Source organism: Harpia harpyja, chromosome Z (genome assembly GCF_026419915.1).
Source record: "Harpia harpyja isolate bHarHar1 chromosome Z, bHarHar1 primary haplotype, whole genome shotgun sequence".
Lineage (NCBI taxonomy): Eukaryota > Metazoa > Chordata > Aves > Accipitriformes > Accipitridae > Harpia > Harpia harpyja.
The window spans coordinates 86,656,712-86,684,614 of record NC_068969.1 but is presented as its reverse complement, the minus strand read 5'-3'; the positions used below and the strand labels follow the sequence as shown (position 1 = coordinate 86,684,614).

Here is a 27,903-nt window from a genome sequence, read left to right as displayed (position 1 = left end):
AAGGCTTCTCTCATCCACCCCTCCTGAGAACTAAAATCTATCTACAGAGTAAGGGGAAGCCAAGGAGATATGTGATTTTTTTTTAAAAAGAAATAACAATTTAATGTGGCTTTTATTGGGCAAAGCATTTCTGATCTCCAAGACAGGAAGAATTTCAGCGGAGACAAAGCCAAACCTGTACTTCATACAGGATGCAAGTATGTGCCACAGTCCTACAGATTACTCCATTCTCTAACTGAAAGCCAAAGAGCCAGCACTTGAGAATGACCATGCTATAGTCCAAGATATGGCAGAAATTTATGAAGACAAGTGAGAGTTTTCTATTATCCATTTCAAGTACTAAAAGCAGTCGAGTGCAGAAGGTCACATGAGTAGTCTGATGGTCTTTCCAGACTTCTAGACAGGTTTTAGGGTCTCCATGCAACAGCAGCTACACTGCTATTGCTACTTAAACTAGTTAGCCTAAAGCTAGCCAAGATTTGTTGCAGTCAAATTTCTGAGAGCAAACCTTTTCATTGCACCTACACCGAAGCATTATGCTGGGGTAGGGGGTGGGAATTGTTTAGATTTTTTCCCCGGAGAGGTGAGAAGGATTTCTCCCACATTCTTTCTAACTAGGTACCACCTAGACTTTTACTAAAAAGAAAGAAGGAGAACAGCAGGTGCTAGATCCAAGTTACCAATAAAATAAGCATATTTACATATTAAAAAAGGGTTGTTTGATAATATAGAAACCTGTTTGCTTGGCTGCTTTCTCTCTTAATTTGTGGATCAGAGATGGGAAGGGAAAAATCAGGGTCAGGTCACTTGTTTAAGAGGCTGGAAACACTGAGGGAAGCTAGTTGTATAGTAGGAAGACAGTTGTTGACATGCTGTGGCTTCCTAATGTGTGCATATCTCTAGACATCTGTTATTCATAGCAAAACCAGGAATATTACATACAGTAGTTAACCTTTGACAGCAGCTCTGTTCACACTTGCATTTAGTTCCTGGCTGTCTACTTAACAGCCACAGAGCACTGTTAAACAAGGAGGCTACTGTACTTCTAAGATTTTGTGGAGGGGCCAAGATAGGGAGAGGAGAAAACACAAAAAATAACCCCCAGACATACAAACCTACCACAATTGGTTGTTGCAAATACTCATCCACAGCTGCACTGCGCAGACTGGACAGATTGACCCCATAGAACCATTCTTGGTACCTAGAAACAGTAACACATAAAATGTTTAGGGAAAAATGTTTTTTCTGGGTTCCAACCAGTCCCAGGCACAATAACTGTAAATGGCAGGTGAAGTGTGGCTAAGCACCTCTTTCCCTTTCTCCCATCTGCCAAGGGGCCAAATTGCAATCCTCCTTAGCTTCCTTTATATTCCCCACAGACATCCTATACAGCACTGAGGTGACATAATCCCCTCAAATGGACATATGGAGACATTTCACACTATGCTTCTGAAAGAATCCACACAGCAAGCAGAGAATAGGGAGAAGGGCTGAGGCACTCTTAAGCTACTTTTGTAATCTTGAGCTATTCCAGAATTGGGGGTGGACCTTGTATAAATCAAAATGGTAATGAGGACACCTGTATTAAAGGTTGGTTCCTTTTTATTGACATTAAAAAGGAAAATAAAGGTTATCCTATACTAACAGAATGGGGGAAAACCCCTGTATTTTTATCTTACAGATTTATGCAAATGTGCATTTAATGTATCTTCAAGACTGTTTCCAGTATGAAATTTGAAATTAAAATATACATGCTTGCAGTAATCTTCCTCCTGCATATAACCCTCTTATCAACTTATAGAAAAGTTTAATAGGTATCTTTACTTCCAGATAACATAAACAAAAGGGGATGGAAAGGGGAAACGGCAAGGAAGCTCAGCTCCTTGTGATGGAAGTACCATCTAAATACAAAACCACGGTCAAGCCTTCCAAGTCCTCAGAAGCACTTGAAAAGGGAAACCTTAAATGTTTGTCCACATTGTTACAACATTGTACAACTCCTAAGCTATCATAACTTTTTTCAAAGTGGATGAGTTAGTCTGAACCAATCTGGCAATATCCCTTTAATACTGATAAATTCCGCATTACTAGTTCTGTGCTAATTGCATAGAGGAAAGATGCCCAGATGACTGCATGCCTTAAAGATATCTGAGAAGATATCTTCAAGGAAAATCTCAAATAAGCACAACAGAGGAAATCAGCTGACACCAGTAACTGCAAGTGATCTTTTACCCTTTTCCATATGTTTGCTGTACTGTATAATTGAGTTGCTTATTTATCACTGATGAGAAACAGACAAAATGCACACTATTTTTAAGCACTCGCTGTATATTTATGCTTTGTATCTTTCTATCTTTGCAAGGTTTTCACCAACAAAGAGAGCAGTCTGCTCTTCTATGGTAGACTATACATTATGACACTTTCAGGAATGATTACTGGTAAATACAAATTAATATGCAACTCAAGCACAACAGTAAGCCAATCTATAGGCCTAAAGAGAAACAAAACATACTTACACAGTCTCATAATTATTACTACTCTACAGATCCAAGACAATAATTCTAAGTGTATGAGAAACATGTAGCCTTTCCTTTGTATAGTAGTAAACAGGCTGTGCTAACTGCTGCATCTAATGTTAGAATATACAGCATGATTTTTGCGTAGGATTTTGAAGGTTTTTTTAAAGTCCTGGTACCTTTACCAGAGGAAAGTTCAAATTGTAAATATAGATACTTCTTTCAGTCTTTTGCTCAAGTACTATCATCCAACCAAATCCAAACCCATATACAATCTCTAAGACACAGGATATAACTTTAGCTAAATAGGAAAGGATTTATTACACAAAAAACACCTCTTCTCTTCCAAGTAACAAAGCTGGACAATGAATTAAAGTTGTTTCTCGAGGCCTGGAATTGGAAGCTTAGCAAATCACAGGCTGTCACCAACTAGTTCCTGATGGTTTCCTTCAAATGTCCAAAAAAGCCCTGAGAAAGTGCTTTGTCTGAAATAAGACTTTTATAGCTCTGGATCTATCAGGATATCCAGACCTTTTAATATTAAGAACATGAATGTCCTAGAGTGGTGCAGAAGCAGAACTACTGCACTCTCACTCAGAACATTTTGATCCCACACTTGGTTGAAGACATTAAAAGCACTAATTTGTTGGTCTTTAGAGAACTCAGTAACCTCAGGAGCATTTAATCCTCTTGCACAATCAGTGTTCTGGGCATACATCCATGCAAAATGACAACTATGTGGACTGATAGGAGGACTGATACTACAGCCCTTTGCTCACAGGACATCAAGACAGCAATAAATTATACTGTAAGCACACGAACTATTTTGTCTAGGAATATGTCAGATAGAACCTGATACACAAGGATTATCATCAAGGGCAATTGTGTGACATTTCTGTGGCTAGTTTGGTTGAAACAGTCTCATAAAAAAATTACAAGTAGGTAATAAAAAGATCTGTCAAAAATAGGAGACATCCTTTTGCAAAGATGGGTGGAGGAAAGACTGCAGTATGTTGCCATATGATAGCAACCTGATTGCTATCATAACTGCAAAGTATTACTACAGTCTGTGATAATAATGTCAATGACAAAAACATTCCTGGTGTAAAGAGAAATCAGTTAGTAAAGCAGACTTGAAAAATCTGTTTTTCCCCTTTATGCAATTCTCTGAAAGCCTTGCAATGGTTGACATATAATTCAGCTTATTAAATGTATGCCAGCTAGATACAAATGAAGTTCTCTTTTGTTTTTTATTTAGAATGCAGATGGTGTATTTGTGTTAACAAAATGTAAGAAACTAATCTAGCTGCACTATTCAGTCCCAACTGTACAATTCTTAAACAACAAAAGGCAGCAGAATTTTTCCCACCACCAATAACATTAACATATATGTCAGTGTTCATGGAGATGCACATACATACACTTTATCTACCCCACAGGTATTCCACAGATGTCTTACATTTATTACAAAGGAAGATGAAGCATCCCAAGCAGTCTGAAATTAAATGCTTTCATATTGGCAGTAACATCCAGTCCTGTATAGACCTGGGGAAAAAAAACTATATTTCTGCTTCAAACTACTAAGTATGTATCTATTGTCTTTATTAAGTGATGAAGAATCTGCATCGTGGTACAACATTGTGCTTCAGTCTTGTAATTTGTAGTCTAATATGTATCATTGACATATCATGTATATAAGCAAAAATAACAGGATCTTTGGGAAGAGGGACCAGAATGACAATGGAGATGCAAAAAACTTATCAGAAGTTAGTTTTACCTTCTTTTTCCAGTCTCTTAACATAGAAAAATACTGTAGCAGTTTTTGTGATTGTAAACACATAATGCAAGCATTTCATAACTAGCTCAACCTACACAGTAAGACAAAAGAGCACAAACTGGCTGTATAAAGTAACATTGCCAGCAAAGGATTCAGCATGTAAATTACTCGAATTTCTCTCACTCCTCTAATCACTATAGAAATAGTAAGATTTTTGTCATAGGTCTACTTCAGAGGCAGCCAGAAGAAACCTTGTAAGTGTGAGCAGTTATGGTGTAACCTGGGCATGGAAGAAAACTTTGTCTTTAATCTAGGATACCAACAAATAGGTTTGATGAAGACCACTTAATGTTCATATTCCACATTGCAGGCTGAAAGCACAGTTGAAAGACTGCATTTATAATCTTACAGAAGATTTAAAAATAGTCAACCACAGAGTTCCACAGTACCTTTTATCCAAAACCTTTAAATAATAATCTATAAATGGCTAATTTATAAATTAACTGATCTGTATCACATGAGGGACTGGAGATATTTGAAAATAAACCTGCCCTTTGCTGAAATGGAATCATCTCAATTTCTCCTCATTAAAATATTGCTGAAAATGTTTCCTCCTATATAGAACACAGCAACAGCTCAACAATGGATAGTAGCAGTAGGACATTCCAAGGCAAAATGAGTACAACTTCTAGTTAAAGCTGCATGAAAAATTTAGGTGGACAGAAAGTAACTGCCAAACTGAAAATTTTTCAGGAGATGGGAATTGATACTTATTCTCTGGGAAGACTACCAAGGCATCTTTCCTGTGCTCATGCACCTGGGAATTCAGGCAATACAATGATCACCATATGCAGCATACTATGCTGTGGTGTAGCAAAGGAAACACTAGCACCTGATTCACAGTCAACTCTTTTTCTACCAATGGAATCAATTTCTCTCAAAAAGAGACCCAGTCAGCTCTAGCACTTCCTGGGAGATCCTTCAGACTTGCACAATAAACAGCATGACTGTAGGCCAGAGCAGAAGTGAACATAGAAAACATAAAAGCATTGTCTTCCAGTGTTGACAGATAGTTTATGCTGAATCGAAGAACTGATTTATTTTTAACCTCTACTGAATCTTTAATAAAAATAAAATAACATAAATAATCATTACCAAAAATTGGCTCTGGAGTAGTGTTCCATGTACAGCTGCTCATCAGAAAAAGGAGCCAAATGAATGTCACTGTAAGTTGGGAACATCATTCCTAGTAAACAAAAGACAATATAAAGTAGCAAGGCAAGTGTTCAAGAAGTGTTTGCACAATGCTTTTAAATACATGGCTTACTGTTAAGGTTGCCCTGTGTGGAGTAAGAAGTTGGACTCGATGATCCTTGTGAGTCCCTTCCAGCTCAGGAAATTCTGTGATTCTATAGTCTCAAGACGTCTCTACAGGAATGTCTTCACTAGTGAGAAACTACTAGTTCAGAAGCAGCAATTGTCATACACTTCAGATATCTTAACATTTAGTTTCATTAATGTATGGGTTACTGAAATGTGAATATGCTAAAGCAGTTAGTAAAAAACTCAACCCAGAACAACTTATAGAACAGACCACAATACTTCATAAAGTCCTAATAATTTTATGGTCCTGTGTCAAATATTTGAATTATTTAGCTTCCTTCAAATGAAGTGAAATGCTAGCTATTAAATACCTTCTCAACACTGCCCAGTGGAATAACACCTTCTTTGCTTACAGCTAACTTAATAAATATAACATCTGTGTGAAGGATTTACATTAAAGCTCAGACTTGATCTTGAATTAAACTGCTGGGTATGGTTTTGGTCAAATTTGGAGGAGCTGCTGTTAATGAATGAAGTAGTCCTATGCACTGCATTCTTAAGACTTTTATCCAGGAAACTCATTGGACTTCAGAGTAAATACTGAAAATTTTACAAACACAAAAATGTATGTTACACCTTTTTATTTTAACAGATGCACAAGTTGAGAAATGGAATTTTATTTGCATGAAATGGCAAATCAGTGACAGAGCAGGGAATGAAATCCTGATCTACTAGTTTGCAAGAATGCATTTTTATTAGGATCTTGCACTCTAATGGCTTGGGAAACCAGGCGAAGTATCTTCCATTATTTTCTGTGGACAGTACATCAGACTGCCTAGGAGCTTAAATGAAAGCCCTTGTATTCTATTGTGCATGTGTCAATGGAAGCAGGAAACAAAGCCTGGTCATTTTAAACTACCCTTGAGCATACTCCTTCATCCTTTTTTAATCTGGTATAAACCACAATGCATAGTTGAACGGGAGGACAGGAAAAGGAGGGAAGAGAAAAAAAAGGAAACAGCTTTCCTTTTGTAAGTACATCATGTAGGAAGAGTCCACAGGAATTTAAATAAAGAACACCCCACACTCACAAAATAGACATGCTTTTTAAAACTGGCTTCGGGGAGAATATTCACAAGTTTGCAGAGAATTTGTGACAGAAAGTTGCCAGACCTAACTGGTACTAAATATAAGCAACTTACTCAAAATGTCACAATTTCAGCTCACTTCTAGACAATCATTAAGTTTTATAATCACCACAGAAGGTGATTCATCCCCACTGTACAAGTGAGCAATCAGAAAGTTCGGCACCTATCTTTAAACGCATTCACTCATTTAAAACTGAAAATAAGCTGCCTACTGACCAGTTTTCAGAAGCCCTCCTCTGAAACCAGGCTCTAAGAATCTAAACAGAAGACTTAAGATCAGTGGCTGACTTGAAAAATACTACCCAAATGCGCTTTGTAAGTTTGAAACAACTCAAAGTCATTAGCTCCCTGCACTGAAGCACAAATTCAGCCCATGCTTCAGAAACTTCCACGTTGCAGTAATTTTACTTGAGAAAGGTCTCTTAAGTAAGTCTTTTAAAAAGAGACTTTATAGTTCATTTTCAGCAGTTCATGCAGCAAGGTTTATCATTCAGCAATTGGAGACTCACATTTGCCTCTCAAAGAAGATTCCCATGAGGCCGTGGAACTTACAGATTCCCTTCAAACTCCTCCAAAGAGGAGGGATAAAATACAGAGCACTGAACACTGTGAATCTCTCACATGTCACTCAAAAGGCAACACCCAAGTATTAAGTAAGGTATTTGGGAGAAGCCCAATGAAAGGATGTCAAAACAATTTGAACTTCACAGTTTTCCCACAAAAAAAAGCTCATCCTATTTGACTGTTCTACTCTCACCTACATTCTCCTGTCTGGCGTTGAGGCTAGTGTGCCATCATTTATTGTAACATGTTGCAACAGAGATGCAATCATAGTGTATACAGCTGCAGGTTAAGATTAAAACAAGCAGAACTCAGCAGTGCAACAGCATCATACTCAAAAGCTACTTCCACTGTGAAACAGCAAGAAGTCACAGCATAGTGTAATAGTAATGGTGGCTGCATCATTATATTAATTCCCCTGGGCCCCCTAGATGGTGGTGGTAGAGCTACAACGAGGGTATAAAACCAGACAATCCTGGACTACCAATTCAAGCCTTTTTTTCATCTTTTAGAAGCTTTTTATCTTCCTTTCTCAATGCAGGGGGTAACTGTGGTGACACACTCACCATTTGACTTCAACCATTTTTTGGAATGGAGGTAACTTTCCAACATCCTTTCATTGAACAGCATATAACCCATCGGTTCAGAAATTACCACATCAACATTCTCAGGCAGGGAGATCTCCTCAATTTTTCCAGCCAGAATGGTGATCTTGTCAGAAAGGTTGTTGCTTCTCACCAACAGCTGGAGGAAAAACAAAAGCACACAGAAAGTGTTGACTCCTTCGATTAGCAGAATTTATATCAGAGATCTTTAATTAGCATTAAACCTCCTATAGTGTAAACAACTACCTCAGTCTGTTAATCAACACAGAATAGAAAGGTCACATATTTTTTCCTTGCTACACCAAAATTTCTAAAGACTGGGGCTCACTGGAGCGAAGTCAAAGAAATGCATTGTGTGGAATCAGCAAGTGACCATGCAAGTACTGTTGTCCTGGAAGAAATAACTGTAATCAATATCTACAAGAAAAAAAATATCTACCAGGAAAAGTATTGGGTATTTTAATTCAATACAGAAGATTACAAAGAAAGGGTCTTCCTAATTCTCCAAATTTTTAAAAATACTGTTGTTGAGTGAGTTACGTAGTCATGAAAGGATGAAGAAACTCAAGAGCTGAAAAGTATGCAGTGAGTAATTTCTAAGTGTAAATGGAGCATAGCACTATATTCACATAAACACATTCAAATGGGCCAGTACTTAGAGCCAGGATACTGGAGATTTATCCACTTCTGTGGCCATAGTGAACCTCATAGCAAAATGTTTAATGAACAGAAGAAATGGAGCTAAAATTTTTGTTCAATACAGCAAGTTATTAAGAAAAAGAACCACCTTTTCAAAGCCTCTATGTATCTAGACATAGATGCGTATCCTATTTAGGTGTACTGTACTCGGACAAACAGGGAAGTATATGAACTTCTTATGTTTAAATAATGAGTAGAATCTGGGTTCTTCTGGCACAAACTTATAAAGAAGCAATTATTTCACACTAATCCAAGGTGTCTCCTAGGAGATTCTAGAAAATGAAGCATCCTTTGCAACAGCACAGTAGGAGATTTATACTGATGTCCTGAGATACCAGGAAAAACAAGTATACACAATCCAGTAAGTAATAGAAAACTCTCCTTCACAGAGGTACTTGCACTGGTATAATGGTAGCATCAACAGAAGTGCATAATTACTTCAGCAAACCTTTTCCAAAACAGACTGGGCCTTAGGGAACACTGATGAAACTTATGACTCATTTTACTACAGAAAGAGACTAATGTTATTAGCTAATTCACTGAAATGTGAATATGCTAAAGCAGTTAGTAAAAAACCCAACCCAGAACACTTATAGAACAGACCACAATACTTCATAAAGTCCTAATAATTTTATGGTCCTGTATCAAATATTTGAATTACTTAGCTTCCTTCAAATGAAGTGAAATGCTAGCTATTAAATACCTTCTCAACACTGTCCAGTGGAATTATAGCACCTTCTTTGCTTATAGCTAACCTAATAAGAATTTGCATTAAAGCTTGAATGAGTGATACAATTAATGATTTTCAGTCATAACCTGCCAATATAAACTACATGCTAATATGACAATAAAACTACTAAGCAAAACAAAAATCATTGTACACTAACATGCTATCAATTAGGTAAATAACATTGCTGCTTCTTTTACTGACAAGTGTTTGTACCCATTTCTAAGAACAGGTTGACAGATTTTGTTTTAAAAGTTCTTTAGACCAGAGACTATGTGAGCAGACACATGATGTGATTTCATTTTGGAAATGAAATTACCATTTTGCTCACAGGTGAATTCTGATTCTAAAAATAATTAACTGCCAAATAACAGCTCAGCAGCAGCATGAACGTACAAAGGCAAGATGCTTAAATCATTTCAGACCCTCACAGACTGCGACAGATAACTCACCTAGTTGGCTAGAGGGCAGCAGAACATTACAATATCTCTCACATGCAGCAGAGATGCTTATGTTATGAAAAACTTTATTTTTACTGGAAATATGAGCATGGAGACAAATAGAAAAGGTTTTCCATTGCTATTCCTTATTATTATTACACAACTTAAAAAAAAATCATCAATATTTATTTGCTTTCCTACACTTAGATACAGAAAAAAACCCAAAGAAAATTCAAAGAAATACTGTCGGTACTTATCCTCTCTTTTAGAGTGTAGCTATGAATTGGGAAGCTAAAGTTCCCTGTGCTTTTGGCCTTCTGAAGCTTAACACGGATAAAAAATAAACATGGCATTTTAAAAAGGAACTTAGCTGATGTCAGATTTTGGCCACAGAGTCTCAGGGAACAGAAACCCCTGCTTATTCACACAAGATTCTTCTCAATGTCCCACCAATACGCTCTAACAGGGGTTGGAAGAATCAAGGCAATTCTGCATCTGCCAAAATCTCAGTCTGTGTACCAGGATTGTCAGGAAGCCAATGAATGCCAGTTTAAGCAAGTATTTCTACATGTATATCTGAGACAGACTAGATTAAGACATTGATTTATTTCAGGGAGAACATCACTTGTCTTATGGCAGCTATTTTTTTGGCAATTTTTACTACGGTTTAATTAATTGACAGTTCTTATCTAGCTGGATTGGTGGCAATGAAAAGCTAGTTTGGAAAGTTTTAAAAATTTAAGTTTTTTAAAATTATTTTTTAAACACAAAGATTATTTTTCTGAAACTGAAACATACTGTGCATTGACAAACTGTGACTAGTGGCTCATTATCACAGGAAGAGAAGTAAAAATCAATTAACTGATATTAAATTTTGGAGACCTACCGGTCTCCCACAAATTCCATGCGTCTCTTTTGTACAAGATTCTACAGAATTAACAAATAGTTTACAACATATACAGGACAAAAGTGTATTATATCAAATGCATGTAAAATACTGTTAACTTCTACTCCCAGGCAATATTAGTTCACAAGTGAGTTTTAAAAATAAATAAATAAATCACTTTGAGAAGGCTATAAGCTAACAACTATAAACTAACTCTTTGTCCCAACTACCTCCATCTTGTTTGAACTGACCCTATTTTTGACAGGATTATTAAGTTAATTCACCCTCTGCAACACCTTCATGAATTGTGTGTTTTATACATAGAAAGTTATTTATGCCATCATCAATATGACTTTGCTGCTCCGGAAGAAATATTGGCCATGTCATTTAAAAAATATGCCTTACAGAACCTATTTCTTCATCTCTTACACTGAAATCCCCAACCCATATCTTCATCTTGACAGCTTACTGTTTTTACTAATCTAAGTTGAAGCTTCTTTTTTAAATATTAGCGATTTTTGTGCCTTTTAAAAAAAAAAATCTTACTGGCAAATGAAGAACAAGCAGCTAAGGGTGATGAGAGTAGAGCTTTTTGACTCAATACCTTTGGGAATCAATAGCAAATCTGTGGCAAAAGGAGAGGAGGTATATCTGAGTGGGTGTGTTGACAACGTTCTCACCTCGCACACAGTATTTCATAAATTCCTGTAATCACCAAGTTATGGTCAGCACAGTGTGTCTGTAGGACTGAAGTAGTTTCAATATTTCATAGCTTTAGAGGAAAAAAAAAATCCAGGGGAAAAAAGAAATTCCACCCAGTATCTTATTTTGTCAGTGACTGAAAGGAATGTGTTGTTTTCAACAGCTGTGCTCTCGTGATTCTCCTGGATTTCAGAAGACTTTGAAAGCAGGGCAAGATTACAGTGATGGAGGATTAAATTGATACCTTAAACTAAAATACAAACAGTTAAATTTGTACCTGGTCTATGTGCTCACTTCAAATTAGTTGCATCAGTCTGCCACCAAATGTGGCCATGTTGTTGTTCTGGCTATTTTTTCGTTTACCTTTTTTCATGCAGCATTCATTAAAATTAAATGCTCAAAAGTCCTTGGTAAAATAGTAAGGGTTTGTTTGACAAAAAAGACAGATCAAAACTGATGTCTCTAATACATACAGGTAAGCAGAAACTTCTTAACATACATCTCTCCTCATGAAAGGTCCAGTTTTATATCCAGACACAGCAGATCTCTCACCCCATGAAACAGAGACACAAAACCAGGCCCAACTGTTCCGTAAGCCTGATAATCGATGTCATGGATCATATAAAGCTATGAATAATTCAAGCCTTTTCCATATGACTTCCCCCAGAAATATCATGAAACACTATTTACATTTTGACACCAGGATCCATCTCTAATGAAAATCAAGAATCTGTTTTCTCTGGAAACCAAACAAAACTCTACAAAATTCCTCATGGAACAAAAAAACCCTCTGAAAACCAAAAAAATTTACTCTCCAAGTACTTCCAAAGTTGGCAAACAGATCAAAGTATTTCACATAGATTTAAAAGATAATCTGTGCAAGCAGTGCTATATGAACCCTGCCAAAACAGTAAACAGCATGACAGCATCCTTAATACTGAAATACAAATAGTCCAATAGCTTTCTATCTAATTGTGCAACTATATACTTTTTAGAGATGCTTAAGAACTATGTGTTTGAAAGTTCTGCTGTAATTAAACTTATTAACATACTAAATGCTGGGGGATACAGAGAAAACAGAATAATTTCTTCCCAGTAAACAGAAGTCTTGGAGGACTCAGGTAGGGGAAAACATATATATTTGTTAACAACATGCCTTTGTGCAGCACTTCAAAAAACCCAAACAGAAATACAAAGTTAATTTGACATACACATTCTCTGTGATTTTTCAAAAGTAAACATCAAGACTCACAGATGGCCCTTCCAAGCCGCTGAGCAAAAACATGACTGAGCATTTAATTGGCTGTAATCATCAATTGTCATAGAGAAGAGTACAGTTACACAGCTGCAAAAGACAGTCAAATTAGTAGAGTCAGTCTATCAGGAAGCTTTATACAAGTCCACCTGCTCAGATTTTACACCTCAGCAGCAGCTGCATTTATCCAAGATTGTAAGTAACTTTTCCTCATTCTTCTCTGGTGTGGGGTCCCTCCCATGGGAGACAGTCCTTCACGAACTGCTCCAGCGTGGGTCCTTTCTGCGGGCTACAGTCCTTCAGTCAGAGACTGCTCCAGCGCAGGCTTTCCCATGGAGTCACAGCCATCTTGGGGGGCATCCCCCTGCTCCGGCGTGGGGTCCTCCCTGGGCTGCAGGTGGATATCTGCTCCCCTCCATGGGCTGGGGAGGGACAGCCTGCCATCTCACCACAGGCTGCAGGGGCATCCCCTCCTCCCCTGCTCCCCCTCTCCCTCCTTCTTCACTGATCTCAGTATCTGCAGAGGGGTTTCTCTCACATTCCAATCCCCCTCCCCACTGCAGGTTCCCCTTCTTAAATCTGTTATCCCAGAGACACTGCCACCATTGCTGATGGGCTCAGCCTTGGCCAGAGGCAGGTCCAACTTGGAGCTGGGAAACTTCTAGCAGCTTCTTACAGGAGCCACCCCTGCAGCCCCCTCCCACGCTACCGAAACCCCACCACACAAACCCAAAACACTGACCTTGCCTAACAGGAGCTCTCAGGCATAATTACACTTATATCAAAACTTAAAATATATGGCAACATACTGCAAATGTTTTATTTTCATTTTTTTCATAGAAGCAAGGTATGGTTTGGGTTGGAAGGGACCTGTAAAGGTCATCTGGTCCAACCCCAACATGCAATGATCAAGGACATCTTCAACTAGATCAGGTTGCTCAGAGCCCCATCCAACCTGACCTTGAATGTTTCCAAGGATGGGGCATCTACAACTTCCCTGGACAACCTGTTCCAGTGTTTAACTACCCTCATTGTAAAAAATTCTTCCTTATATCTAGTCTGAATCTACCCTCCTTTAGTTTTTAGTGTGCACTATCACCATACCATATAAACCCCACCACACACAGCATCTGACATACCAGATGAGACAGCAGACAATTTACCACATAATTAAATACAGTTAAAGTATTTTAATCTAAATAACAGAAAACACAAACAGGTGCAGGTTATTTGTTTATTGCACAGAAGATAGTAAGGTGCACATAAGTATCACCTAAACACTACATAGCAAGTAACTGCAAACATTACAGTGCTTGAGACAGAATCTTTGCAAGACTGCCCCCAGTGCACATCAAATGCTTTTCTAAATTCCTGTATGTGTCTTGCAGGCAAACTGAGTCTACCCACACATGAGCACCCTCCTAGGAGTCGTAACACAGTCCACGCAAGGTTAATTGTCTTTCATTAAATTAATTCCCTCATGTTTGGCTATTGCAACAGATCTTACATTTAACAACTCACTATTCATGTCTCATATCATGACAGACAGACAAGCATTTTACCAGAAGTAATTATTTTTACTTTTAATGATCCCATTACTAGCTGACCTCCACAATACAATCACATTTTCCTCATGCATAGTAGCTCTTTCTTTCTGTTTATCCAAGTGCTCTACTTATATGTTTTTCCCAGTCTGTTAACATTAATGTTTCCCCTTGGTCCTATATAAGCTGCTTAGAATCACATCTCCTGTTTAGACAAAACTACCAGCACCAGTCACTTTCAGCCTTATTTCTTCTGCTCCCCACCATTTTTTTTGGCAAAGGATTTACTGCAATAGTGAAATTAGCAGATTGAGATCGCACATCTCATGCACACACCACTGAAGAGCACTGGCTATCATTCACTCTACACAATTTCCTCCCTGTTACAAACTGGTTTGTTAGGTAAGATCTATTTCAAATTTCTTTCTTTACCATGGACTGCACATGGCAGGAGCCAGCAGCCAGCAGTTGTATATCCAAAACATGGAGTCACAAAACAGAAGAAAAACTGGTGCAGAGTCACAATAAAGGTTCACAGGGTTTCTCTCTCCTCTGCTGAAGTTTTTGAAACAGGAAAAAAGATGGCAGGTAAGCCTCAGATACACAAATGCCAGGCAGAAACTATTGTCTGTGTTAGTAAAAAACGAATATCCAATAGGTAGACCAGACTGACATGAAAGTAAACAAAAGGTGACAATAATATTCAGAATTCCTTTAAATGCTATTCTTTTCAGTGCAGGGAAACAGCAAAGTACTGGAGGGGGGAATAAATATTACAGTCCTTAGACTGTAATAATGAGTTGCATTTTAAAATTATATAAATTACAAATTAATCTTCTATTGTCATTTTTAGTTTAAATGCAAATAGAACTTGCCTAATGTAAACCTGTATGAGCTTCACTGGAATTCTGTCAAACATATAGACAACCAGACAACCATAACAAAGAGGCTCAGGTCTGTCTAGCTTTTCTGAACAGCTTAACGAGGCCATGGAACAAAACAGAAGTGCAAGCATATTGCAAACCAATGAAAAAGCCACCCAACTACTACACAGAACAGAGTGACACAGACATGAGAGATTCTCCAGTGAAAATCTAAAATAAATGAGTGACTAAGCAACAGCCAGTATGTTTCCTAATAAAGCAGTTGCTATGAATTTTCCCTCCAACACATTTTTCAGATATTCTACCATTGCACATCTGTTGACGCGGAAGTCACGGACACTGTACACAATCAATATGATCAAGCAGATGCCACTGTATTGCCCAAATAGCTCGGTTTATATACTCATTCTGGTTCCCGTTCACGCATAAGCTGATTAAAGATTGGTTAGCATGTGCTGTCCACGTGCCTAGTTACACCTAATGATTGGTTATATCAACACTGTACACGCGCATAAACATAAGACATAATTGGTTATACTAACTAAAACATGCGAAACTTGTCTCAGTCTAATTGGTCAAGATAAACTGCTGAACTGAGGTTCTTTGTGCCAAGTTCCCTTTATCATGGAATACGCACCTGTGTTCTTCTAATTGGTATCTTTCTTTTTTTGTCTTCTTGTTTATTCTGTTCAAGGCCTTCTAAAGGCGTCTGGAATGCTCTTGCGACCGTTAGCTAAATATGTGTCCACAACACACATCTGTACACAGTGCAGAATTTTCAACACTGTCAAAGAGACATCTGATTTCTGATAACTGCATTGTAGTGCTAAATTTTTAATACCATTCTTTGAAAATAAACCTCCAACCATAGAGAGAAATTTACTGTAAACCCAACAAATCTCTCAGTAAAAAGTATTACAGCATTAGTTTGCATTGTTCAAATATAATTTCCCTTCAGTCAGTAGTTCATTGTATTGGTTTTAAGTGTTTTGTATTAAAACAGAAAAAAATTTAAAAAAGGAACAAGGCTTGTTAATCTCACATTCAACATTATTACACATATCTGAAACAGATAAAAAATACAATAAATCCATACAGAAATGAGAGAAGAAATGGATGGAAAGTAATGCTCTTCTCATAATCCAAATACTTGACAAACCATACTAATGAAATCCTACTGTGGAATATTAAGAGATGACAAATAGTATACCTAAGGCTAAGCATCTTTATGCTGAATAAACTTAAATTCTTTAAACATTATTTGTTAACAGATCAGCTGATCTGCAATACATTTCATGAGTGAACAAGTTTTCACAATAAATTATGCCTATAGAAGTCCATTATATTTCTTCTGAAAACTGAGTCCTGTTTGGGGAAGCAGAAGGAGAAGAAAATGACCAAAAACCTATGAATTATCAAACTGAGACTCTGACATTTTAGCCAGTATAACCCAGTATTTACAGCTGCTTAAGGTTCTTTACTTCTCCTTATCAATAAAAGGTTCTTTACTCCTCTTTATCAATCATAGTTTTAAGCAGTTTAGCATTTCAACCACCCCAGGAGAAAAGCAATTTAATTTCTAAAATCAATGGATTAATGCTATTTCTCTATCAATAAGTTGCCAGATATATTACTTACATCTATATTGCATCAAAAAATACACAATATTTGATAGACAACAAATGCAGCATGTGCCGTTTCACAACTAGTCATTTTGCTTACTTCTGGCTGGAGTGAAGTTCAAACCTGTGACCAAAAAGGCGTACATGATACTCACTACTACACATTATACTACTACTAGGAAAAGCAAGTTCTCTTTTGTTCTTTTTATTATGCTTTCATAAATAAAACTTCTGTCTATCATGAAACAAAGACATTGCACAAAATAGTATGTTTAAAAAATCCTATGTGAAATAAAAATCACCCTCCCCTCTGAGAGATACCTTCCATATATTAACATTTTTATGCTTCTGATAGGTCTGACAAAATGACAGATATCAGAAAAAAAATCCCTTTAATTACAAAGAATCTTTCCAATCATTCAAATTTTAATAAGAAAATAGAAATGTGCTTTCAGTACATATATGCTAAGTTAGGCTAGTACATCCTCTCCAGTTCCAAAAGTAACACACCCATAATAAGAAAATATTTGTCAATAGCAACACAAATAAGGCGGAAGTAGAAAATGATTGTATGAAACAACACTCTTCCTAAATACATAAGTTAATGCAAAATGTATATGGGGAGATTCTGGAATCCTGTATTTAAGCTGGAATGAAAAATACAAATAATTTCTACATTAATAACTACTTTTATCTGGAGAGAAATAAAAATGTCTAATATTGACATTTTCTTCTTTAAGACCAGATTATCTCGAATTCCAATAACAATGCATTTCCTTCACAATGTTACAGTTGACAATTGGTGTTCGCCAGCCTTCACCAAGAGCAAGGCTGGACTGCTGTATCAGGACATGCAGGAGGAACTTTCACTGAACCACTGCATACTCATTGTGTGGACTTAGAGGTACTATGGACTCCTAAAGTTGCTTATGAACATTTGTATTCCAGATTAGTAAAGCAAAAAGAAAAATTAACATCTAGATATTGCAAACTTTTTCTAGGTATGGGATGAGAAACCCTCTGCCACTTTTCACCCTCTTCCACATTAAAACTATTTTTAAAACTCAGCTAGAGGTGATCAGTGTTGACAAAATTTATGGCAATAATGCTCACACTTCTCCACACACATTCTGATGTTCACCTAAATAAGCAGAGACAGTGAGAAAAAACATGGAGATGTCTGCTGTTGCTGGCATTTGGGATTAGCACTTTTTAGGAAGTGAACTTCTAAGCCATTTAGTTACCAATACCACTCTGAGTGTTTAAATTTTTTTTTAATCGTATGAAAATGCTTAGTAAAAACAATGCCTGAAAAATATGTTTTAAAACCAAGTGTATTCTTTGGACATGTCCTTTTTGAACCCTAAGAACACAGTTTCATAAGAAGGTTGAAAGACCTAACTGATCACACTTAGCAGGAAACTAACTCAACTGTCTGATCACCCAGATGTCCAAGCATCTTAGAAAAAAAATACTCAAATGTTTTTGCACAGAACCCATGAAAACACCACCTGCTTTAATTTTTCCCTTCTGAATGTAAAAAGTTCAACCACAGTTAATGACTGTTCACCGATTTTCACAGAAACAACAATCATATCGTTTATTTATTTGACACATTAGAACACCTTCAAAAATTACCTTCCAAAAAGTGTTGCCCATTACAGACCTGACTTCTTAGAAAAATCACACTGAAGACTTCAACATTAGCCTTTTTGAGGCACAGTTCTAGATCTCTTAACATTTTCACTCTACACCATTCTAACACTTGGATCAGGTGAAAAACACTTACCTCCGCATATTTTGCCATTGAACTGGCTTCAACTGCATAGACTCTTCTAGCTCCGGCCTGCACTGCAAAAAATGAAAGGATTCCTGATCCACAGCCAACATCTAGGACCACCTTGAAAGCAAAAGGCAGACCAAAAGAAACAAAATAATCAAAAAGTCACTTCCTGACACCTCTTTTAAGTAACTAAATTTTCATAGCTCTACCCTGCATTTAGTAAGCCTGGCATTATACAAACATATTACTAATTTCACTTGAAAAAGTGAAAAACTTGTTAATGAAGAGTTTTAATGTCCCTATTCTTTATTTTAGCAGCAGCAGCGTATTTTTAGTCTAAGTCTGTGGATTGTTTTCATGTGTGAATACAGGGTTATGGTTTGAAGGAAATAGTTTTTTGTAACAGTTTCTTTAGGAGAAAAATTTGAAAAACAAGGGTAGTCTGAATACAGTGGGGAGGGACACAAGACATGACAATGGTAATTCCTTGAAGGACTACAGAATTGTGTCTTTCTGAATGAAAAATCACTCTGATGTGGAAGTATCTTGGATAAAACCAGACTCTGTATCTTTGTTCAAATATTGGTTCTGCTTGCTGACGTTAGTATTAGACCTTTAATTGCACTGCTTGATGTGGTGACTCTCAAAGTCCCTCAGTTAAACATAAATCCCAAAGCCTCATTTTTCTCCATCAGTCAGGTGGCTCACTTGTTGCAAGCCAAAATGGTGACTGAAATGTTTCAAAGGATCAAAATTTTTGTTTCAATGTATAGTGTAATGCGAAGCCAGAGACTACTGCAATGGTCCAGACAAGCCTCTCGTTCCTAGCTTTGTTCTGTTGTACAGGTCACTCAACACTGCTGCAGAGGCATAAGTACCCAGAAAGAAAGGCTAACTGCCAGAGAAGTGGTTAAGATGATGTGACTGATGTGATCTTTGATGCAAAGCCCACTTTTATACTGCTCAACAGTATTAGGCTAATACCAGTACCTTGCTTCCCCCAAATTATAATACCAGGTTTGAGAAAAATCTCACAGAACAGCTCACCATTCAGATTCCTCCTATGGGTTTGTGCTTGACTGAAAACAAGGAGCTACAGTTTTCCTGTCCCTGTGGCTGAAATTCTCATTAGATTTTGATGCAAGATATGAAATTTGCAAGCCCGTTAGGTGATTTAAGACACCTGGAAATGGAACCTCCTAAGATTTCAAAGCACTTCAACCATGAAACTTAGATACAGCCATGACCCAATCTCAAGACTCAAGAGCAGAGACACTTAAATATAATACAGATTCAGAGTAATACTGCAGCTTAGTATACCAGCTACCCCTGTTCTTTATTGCTTCTCTGCCCCAACTTCCTATATGATGCACATTGCTTACCATTACCAGCCTTTAAAAACACAAAGGAAAAATTTTGTGTATTCAAACAGAATAGTTTTGACAGAAAAATAATCTCTTAGAATGAAGGGCACATTCCATTCCCCAAAAGTTACTCTACATGACATTTAGGTTATGTATTAAAGAATGTAGTCTAACACACATGGCCTGAATTTGTTGCAGATAATATGAATCTGTGTTACATAAGTACTCCACTGCAAAATAAATTAACATTGCTTCTGATATTGCACATAATCTCAAGTTTGGCATAGAAGCCAGAACCTTGCCTTTAATAATTTCCTTTCCTGGTGGATGATTTTATTAAGCTTATTTTTTTATATCACAGATGACAGGCTGTTACAGATCCAGTTTTGTTTCCATGCTTTGGCAGGTGTTTAGAATATGCTCCTATACCCAGAAGAACCAGCTCTTTGGAACAGCAAGTGACAGTAAGTATCAGTATAAGGAGGAGGGAGAAGACGACAAATCAAGGCCAATTTCATTGAACCATAGGTCTGACAAAGTTTGGTAGGCTATTTATCAATACCTAATGGGAATCACAAATACAATAACACTTTCTCTCTCTGCATATGTTGAAAGCATAAGGAAGAGTCAACTGCTCAAGTTCAATGTGAAAAATCCAATGGAGAAGTATGGCTTTTTCTAACAGACCTAATTCTGATGCCATTTCTTACACTACATCTATGTCTACATCAGCAGGTGGTATGGCTGTATGGGAACAATTTTTCCTGGATGATTTACTAAGACTAACTGTAGTCTGATTTTCTGCTAGCTTAGTCCAGTTTAGTTGCATCCAAAATTAATACAGCTTGCTTACTCTGAGACCACTCCACAATGTGAATTGAAGCACCCTGAGTGGCCATGGTAGAAATTCACTTCAGAAGCTCACTCCTGACCCACATTAAAACTCTAATGAAGACACAAATGAGCACACCAAACTGAAGCAGCTGACACAGAGGTAGCATTTGTCCAGTAATTAGTGAAGCAAGGGGAAAAGGGGCTGAGAAATCGTGTGTGACTGTCTGGGAATTGCTGGAGGCTGTACAACCAGGCACAGGCACACTCTGTAAGACTTGCTAGATGAACAGCCCTTGGCACACCAGAGACTTTGATCCAGGACAGAACTTGTAAAGGAGGATGTTGCTGTGTTGGTGCTGGGCTGCATGGAATGGCTGATGGCTGGAGTGCAGCCAGCAGAGGTCAGAGAAAGGCCATTTTTAAGACGACATTTGGGGAACTGTCCAGTTTTGATCTCAGCACAAGACAGACACTGACATATTGCAGCAAGTCCCACGGAGGTTCACCAAGATAATTAGAGAGCTGGTGGACATGAGAGGCTTGACAGAAATCGGTTTGTCTAGTTTTAACAAGAGGAGGCAGGCTAACGGGAGAGCTTACTGCTGTCTTCATCTGCCTAATGGGAGTTCAGTGAAAACTGAAACAGACTTTTCTTGAAGGAGACACACAGTGCTAAGACAAAAGGCAACAGACACAAGTCATTGCACAAGAAATTCTGAGAGATACAGTAAAACTTTTTCACTGTGAGGGTTGTCAGACACTGGAACCGGTTGCCTACAGAGTCTGTAGCATCTCCATCCTTGGATCCAGTCAAAATGTAACTGGACAGGCCTTAAGCAACCTGGTCTAGTTGGTCCTGCTTTCAGTATAGGTTTGGACTAGAGATGTGCAGAGGTTCTTTCTGACCTAAATTACTTTAATCCAACAAACTTGCAATAGCACACCTTGCTGTTATTGCTGGGATCTCCTACAGAAAACTTTGCTCCCTCTAGATAGGAAGAGCATCCTAACAGAGCTGTAAGAGCAGTCATTAAGAAAAAGTGCTGTGAAATAACAATACATGGTACTAGCATGCTTCTTTCTGAAAAGCAGAATTTTAAAATAAATAGTAGACAGTTGGGTGATGATGATGTCATGCATATTGAGAGGAAAGGTAGTAGATTGTACGTGTTTCAGTATTTATTTTGAAATATAAATGCAGCTACTTCAGCAATTATCAGAAATCAGTCAGGAATAATCTATACCCTGCCCTCCTGACCACAGGTCAGTACTGCTCTTGCTTTCACCTACACAGATGAATAGCTTTCCTAATGTGAATTTAATGGGACTTACTCACATGTGTGAGCTTTTATGCTCACAATTAGAGTCCTGAAAAGCACTTTTGAATAAAAGGGGTGGAGGGCAGAGGTCAAACAAAGAAAAGCAACAACTGGATGAACACATAAAACTAAAAGCAAAAATGTCCCATATCTACAATGACATTTATCATTCAAAATTACTATATATCAGCAAGATTATATACAGAAAATATTCTTTTTTTTTTTAGCATGTGCCTTTGCACAATGTGAATGGCTAATTTGTGTGATCCTTCATCCAAGAGCACTGGACACGCTCTAATTCTAGTTGCTTTGCTTTTAAGTGAACTATGCATAAATAGACTACAAATGAAAAAAATTCAAAAGGCTCATAACCTGAGACTTAATTTCAAAAGAAGTGTCAGCCCTTACTCAGTTTGAAACAGCATTATACACTGCCACCGTAAAATTTAGTTGAGCCCTTTTTTTAGTATAACCAATTAAAACACTTTGAACTCACCCTTTTGTCTCTATAACAATTCAAATTCTAAGATAAAATTTTACTTAAAAAACAGTGAAAGCTCTAACATGACTGTTTCTAAGAAGAGATATAAAGGAGTATATGCCAGTAAGAATTACTGTATTAATGTGAAGAATCCAGCCTCAGATTCATTAGATTCTGAATGAGTTCTCCTTATTCTTTTAAGCTTCAAAAGACATGAATGCTCAATCCAAACACTACTCCCAGTTTGTTCTAAAGTACTTTACCTCTGACAGACAGTGTTTGAATTTATCACCAAGAACCCTTTCAAGGGGTCCAGAATTAATTTTGTCCAGCACAACTCAGATAACCAGTTGCACTTTCTCATACAGATATTTTTTCAAAAACAAAGCCCAGAATAAGAAAAAAAAATGTACTTTATCAGCAGATATCCCTTCACTATAGGCAAAAATGTTTGTATAATAGATTATTACAGAATTTAGAGAAGGAGGCAGCAAAGGTAAAGAAATATATTGGGGGGACGCAGAGCAGGTAGGAAACAATAAGACAAATAGCAATTGAATAAAACTTTTTCCAATAATGGAAGTATTAAAATAATTATGTCCTTTTTGCCTTTATCTCCTCACTGCCATCATTAAATGTTTCTGCCTGCCTTATAGTTTCTGGATGTAGGATGAATATAGTTGCCATATTTGCAACAGATCAAATCTCAGCACAATAGGTTTCTCATGTTCTCATGAGAAAGCATTTTGCCACAATGTAGGTAGTTCAATTTTTTCAGCTACATTTATTCTGAAAATTGCCATTTCTCAACAGGATGAGGAAAAAGAAAGATCATTTTCTAGGTGGGTGGTCAACAACACTCAGCCTGTAATTGTCTTAGTATTAGGTATGCTGAAGAGAAGTGAAGGTACTTCCAACAGTTGGGAAAATAAATAAACCAAGAGTAAAAGCAAGCAAGCTATACTACTGCACAGCAGCTGAGATAAACCTGCATTTTGCATTATAACACAGGAGCATCCTATTTGGCATGAAGCCAATGGCAAATAAAATCCTCTCTCTGCTGTTTCTTCCACCATATATTCAAGTTACATATTCCAGTACAAAATTTAATCCATTAAAGATACAGTAGCTCCACTTACCCAGCTGGTATCATCCAATACCACATGCTTTGGGGTTTGATTCTGATGCCTATAGCAAACTGGAGCAGCCCTGTGCGCACCACTAGTTTACTAACCTTATTGAATTAAAGAGGAGAGGAGGATTGTCTCAGGCCTGAAAGAAATTACAGAGACTGAAACCTATTTGTTTCAGTTCTACAAAGGTTTGTTTCATTTCTGTGACAGTAAATTGTTAACTGTAGTTTTTAAGGAAGCACAGTTTACCTAAGTTGCATGGCAAAGAAAAATTAATCAGCTGCACTTGAATTGATTACTAAACTTAGTTAAAACATAATGATCTTAATTCAGATAAATTTCACACAACTCTCCTCATTTTGGCTATAAATGTGCTACACATTTAAAGGGAAATGTTTTGTTCTGTGTTTGCTTATATGTTATTAAAGTCTCTTCTCCGTGATATAGTAAAGCCATTGTGCTGGTGTAAGCTGAAGTCACAGGCTACTTTTAAAAGAAAGTGCACACAGAAAAACAAGAAAGGAAGAGGAGAGAAGACAAAAATGACAACAAGGTAAAAAAAAAAATAATTGCAGCTTAATTTTCTCCATAATTTTTGTTTGCAGTCTGCTTCCCAAACAGCATAAACAGAGCTCACATGGTCTCAGCCACCATTCTGAGACCTAGAAAACATTCCTGCTAGGCTGCTGCTTACAAACTGGCTATTTGCTTACAGAAGGTCACATGTAGTCTAACAGTTTTTGCTGGTTTTTGTTATTTTAAGAGAGGTGAGCAGAGTCATAGCAAGATACACAGATGACGCAACATCTGGTGATTAAACAGCAGAGAGAGCTAGTGAAGGTAGGCCACTGGACAATGCACAGATAAATTAAATTCAGTGCTGATTAATATAACTTTGTGAAAAATATGAATTGTTCATGTACCATCCAAGTTCTAAACGAATCATCATCATCAACAACAACATAGATGCCAGGCACCATTATGAATTGTTTGGTGAAGGTCAATGTTCAATGGACAGATGCAGTCCCAGGAAAAAAAGTCAAGATTTACAAGAAGTACAGTAAAAAATAACTCGGAAGTTAGAATTCTGCAATATAAATCAATTGTATGGCATTGTCTACACCACCATGGGTAACTCCTGCCAATCTTTATCAAAACAGTTGGTGCAGAATTAATGGTGGCACTGAGAAAGAGGCCAGGAATGGTAACAGGACATGCGTAATTTCTTCATGCAGGAAAGGACAGAGAGGACTGAGAACACTGACCTCAGAAGCAAGACTACATAAGAAGAGACAACAAAAATTGACACAATGGAGGGACGATATGAAGAAAATTAGAACTTCAATACTCCTTTGCCTCCCAACATAAGAGCAAATGACAGAATTAGAAAGCTGATAAATTAAAAATCTTACTAAAGGAAATACTTTTCCACATAACATGTGATTACATTACAGAATTTGTTGCTGTATTAAGGGTGGAATCAGAGAAGAGTGTGCGTGGGGACTGGTCCTGGAGAGGGCCAGAAAGTCTTTAGTTAGTGCAACTAATTGCAATACAGAAAAAAAAAAAATAAAAAAACATTGTAAAATATACTAGTCCTATGCTTTGCATTTCAAGGAGACTAAAAAAATGAAATTAGGAAGTGACTTAATCTGTGGCTGGGAGGCAGATTATCCTAAATCTCCCCAGTGTAAGTCTTCTTTTGTCTTTTGCTGAAGTATCTGGTTTGAACAATGTAAGAGGCAGAGGACTAGATGAAGAAGTAATAAATATCATTATATTCATTACAGTAGTCTTCGAGATCTATACGCATATTTTAGAGATGAGTTTGGCATCTGAAGTTGTAAGTTCCTGCATTGTTTCCAAACCTTTGCCTTGTACAAATGGAGTCACATCAGCCACTTATGTGCTTGCTCAGGTTGTAATGACTGTGGGGTGCAAAAATATTCAGTGTAGATCTCCATGAAGGAGACATAAACTAGAATACCTTTGCAGGTATTTGCAAGAGACTATATGGCAACATAGCAAGTACACAGTCAATAGTTAAGATAAAGAAACTCATATTGTATATGAGCTCCAAGGTGCCAAATGGGAATGATAACAGCCCAAAATGTCAAGAAACACATACATGTAGGTCTCCAGATTGTCCACAGAAGACAATGCAGAGGAATTTGTAGCTCATGTTTGGATCCACGTTTTGTACCTGAGGATGTACCATCACCATCATGCATCATGTGCTTGACAATAACATTAATAATATGAAGCACACATGAATTAGTATATTCATGCATGAAGTCCCAGGTGAGAAAAGGCTCCAGTCTGATCAGTGTTGTTCTACAGGGCAAGCTGAAGTTTACAGCCTAAGCAGTATACTGGAACATTTAAGACACTTAACAGAACTTACCTTGTCTGTAAAATCTGTGTAGTTCTGTACAATAGCTCTGTGGTAAGTGGCTGTCCTCACAAAATCCTGCATCATATTCTGTTGTTGAGACAGGCAGCCATAAAACTAAAACGAAAGGAGGAGAGAAAAACCAGAAAAAAGATAAAGCCCATCTTCTATCAATCTTACCTTAAATTACTTGGTACTTAAATTACCAAGGTCCTGACCACCCTCTGAACAAACCTAAGCTATCTTTCTAACTGACCTGGTGACTAAGGTGAAGCAAACAGTAATCTAGATTTCACAAACTGGCACTGAAGTTTCATTACCTGAAAATACTGAGCAGCGGATGCTTCATCTGTTCGCTGACTGAACACAGAGTTCTTCTTTTGGCTACGGCATCTCTTCACTGCATTTGAAAACGTGTTGTATTCTGGAAAAGAAAAATAGAAATAACACAAACGTAGCAAAAACCACAAGGATGGTAAATCAAGATAAGCAACCAATGACAAGAAAAGAACACATTCCGTCACACTTGAGAGGAATGCTTCATTTGGCTTACGGTGTTCATAAATACACAGTAAACAATTTCAAATGTCATTAAACAGACAAGAGCTGTTGCAAAGATCTGGTGAGCATCAAAAGATTTTAAGAAGCACCTGGATGCGTGCAACAGTGTTGTCAAGGATTCTCCATTCAGATTAGCTAAATCCTGCAAACATCTGTGATGGTGAACTCTAACAGAGGAGTGGCTGAACATAAGCCTCAACCTACTATTTCAGGTTAATCTACACTAGCCCAAGCTCCACACGGAGAACTACCTGGGGTTATTGTGAAATGCACAGATTTGAGTGAGGAGGCTTACGAACTAGAATAAAACACTCAGATTTAATTGGCCTAAAAAAGCCAGGCTGAGGACCATGTATCTTCATTCAGAGGCAGCCTAGCTAAAAAACTCAGGAGTTATAGGCCTTTGGCTTCTGTGGACAAGATCAATTCTGACATTAGATAATTAACAGGAAAAAACATGTGGACCTAAAAAACAAATAACCAGCTCACGCAAGGGCTTTTGTCTCCATCTTTTAAGATCAAACCAACCCCCCAAGCATAAAATAATTCCTTGATGTCCAAAAGAAAGGCACATGCCAGTAAGTGGAGAAAGTATCTAGAAAAAGCACTGTAAAGAAAAATTGTCAGGGGGGAAGCATAGCTGACAACAATAAAATCAGGGATGGAAGTCTTTCATCTTTTGTTCATACAAAGACAAGAGAAGATAGAGAAATCAGACTACACCACAGTCATAATTTGCTAAACCAGAGAGACAGGAAACTCCTACAACAGTTCACAGATTTTCAAATAAAAATAGCAATTGCCTGAAGCATGTAACTGTGCACTGGGAAGTACATGGTAAGTGCTCTAATTGTTTGGAGATAATTCAATAATTCAATACTTTGAATGGCCTTTGAAACAAAGGGTCTGAAGATAACAGAAACAAATAATTAATAAGCAGCTCAACAGAGTAACCAAGGAGAATTTCCCTCATCATTTCAGGAAATTTTAAAATCTTCAAAACAGAGATTTGGTTGCACTGATCCTTTTCCGCTGCAGAAAGCTGGCATATCCAAAAGGAAGAGACATAAAAGATAACATGTAGCTGTCCCTTTACCTTTGGAAATCAGGACAAGTTCAATGTCAGGCTGTTTGGGAATGAAAACAAAGACCCATGTTTATACAACCCAACATAAGCACAGTTGCTGCAAGGTTACCCTTAACGGGCCAAAAAAGTATTTTTGAGTAGGGTCTTGAGGGAGAGATCCTCAGTAGAAAATTTTAAATTCTTGGAAAAAGTGGATAATAAAGACAGCACAGAATTCAGCAAAAGCATCACAAATTGCTATTATCGTTATCCAAGCTTTC

The 27,903-nt window shown here is 37.4% G+C and overlaps 1 protein-coding gene across 4 annotated transcripts in view; it reads right to left on the bottom strand.

The window, feature by feature from the left end:
* The window catches only part of LOC128136990 (histone-arginine methyltransferase CARM1-like), an 82,429-nt gene that overhangs the window by 10,848 nt on the left and 43,678 nt on the right, over window positions 1-27,903 (bottom strand). For all 4 annotated transcript variants that reach the window (XM_052777506.1, XM_052777507.1, XM_052777508.1 and 1 more), the window contains exons 3-8: window positions 26,316-26,419; window positions 26,008-26,112; window positions 18,479-18,589; window positions 7,892-8,069; window positions 5,449-5,539; window positions 1,120-1,201 (exon numbers count right to left, since the gene is read on the bottom strand). In XM_052777506.1, the coding sequence (XP_052633466.1) occupies window positions 1,120-1,201; window positions 5,449-5,539; window positions 7,892-8,069; window positions 18,479-18,589; window positions 26,008-26,112; window positions 26,316-26,419 (671 nt within the window). The remainder of the gene's footprint in view (window positions 1-1,119; window positions 1,202-5,448; window positions 5,540-7,891; window positions 8,070-18,478; window positions 18,590-26,007; window positions 26,113-26,315; window positions 26,420-27,903) is intronic.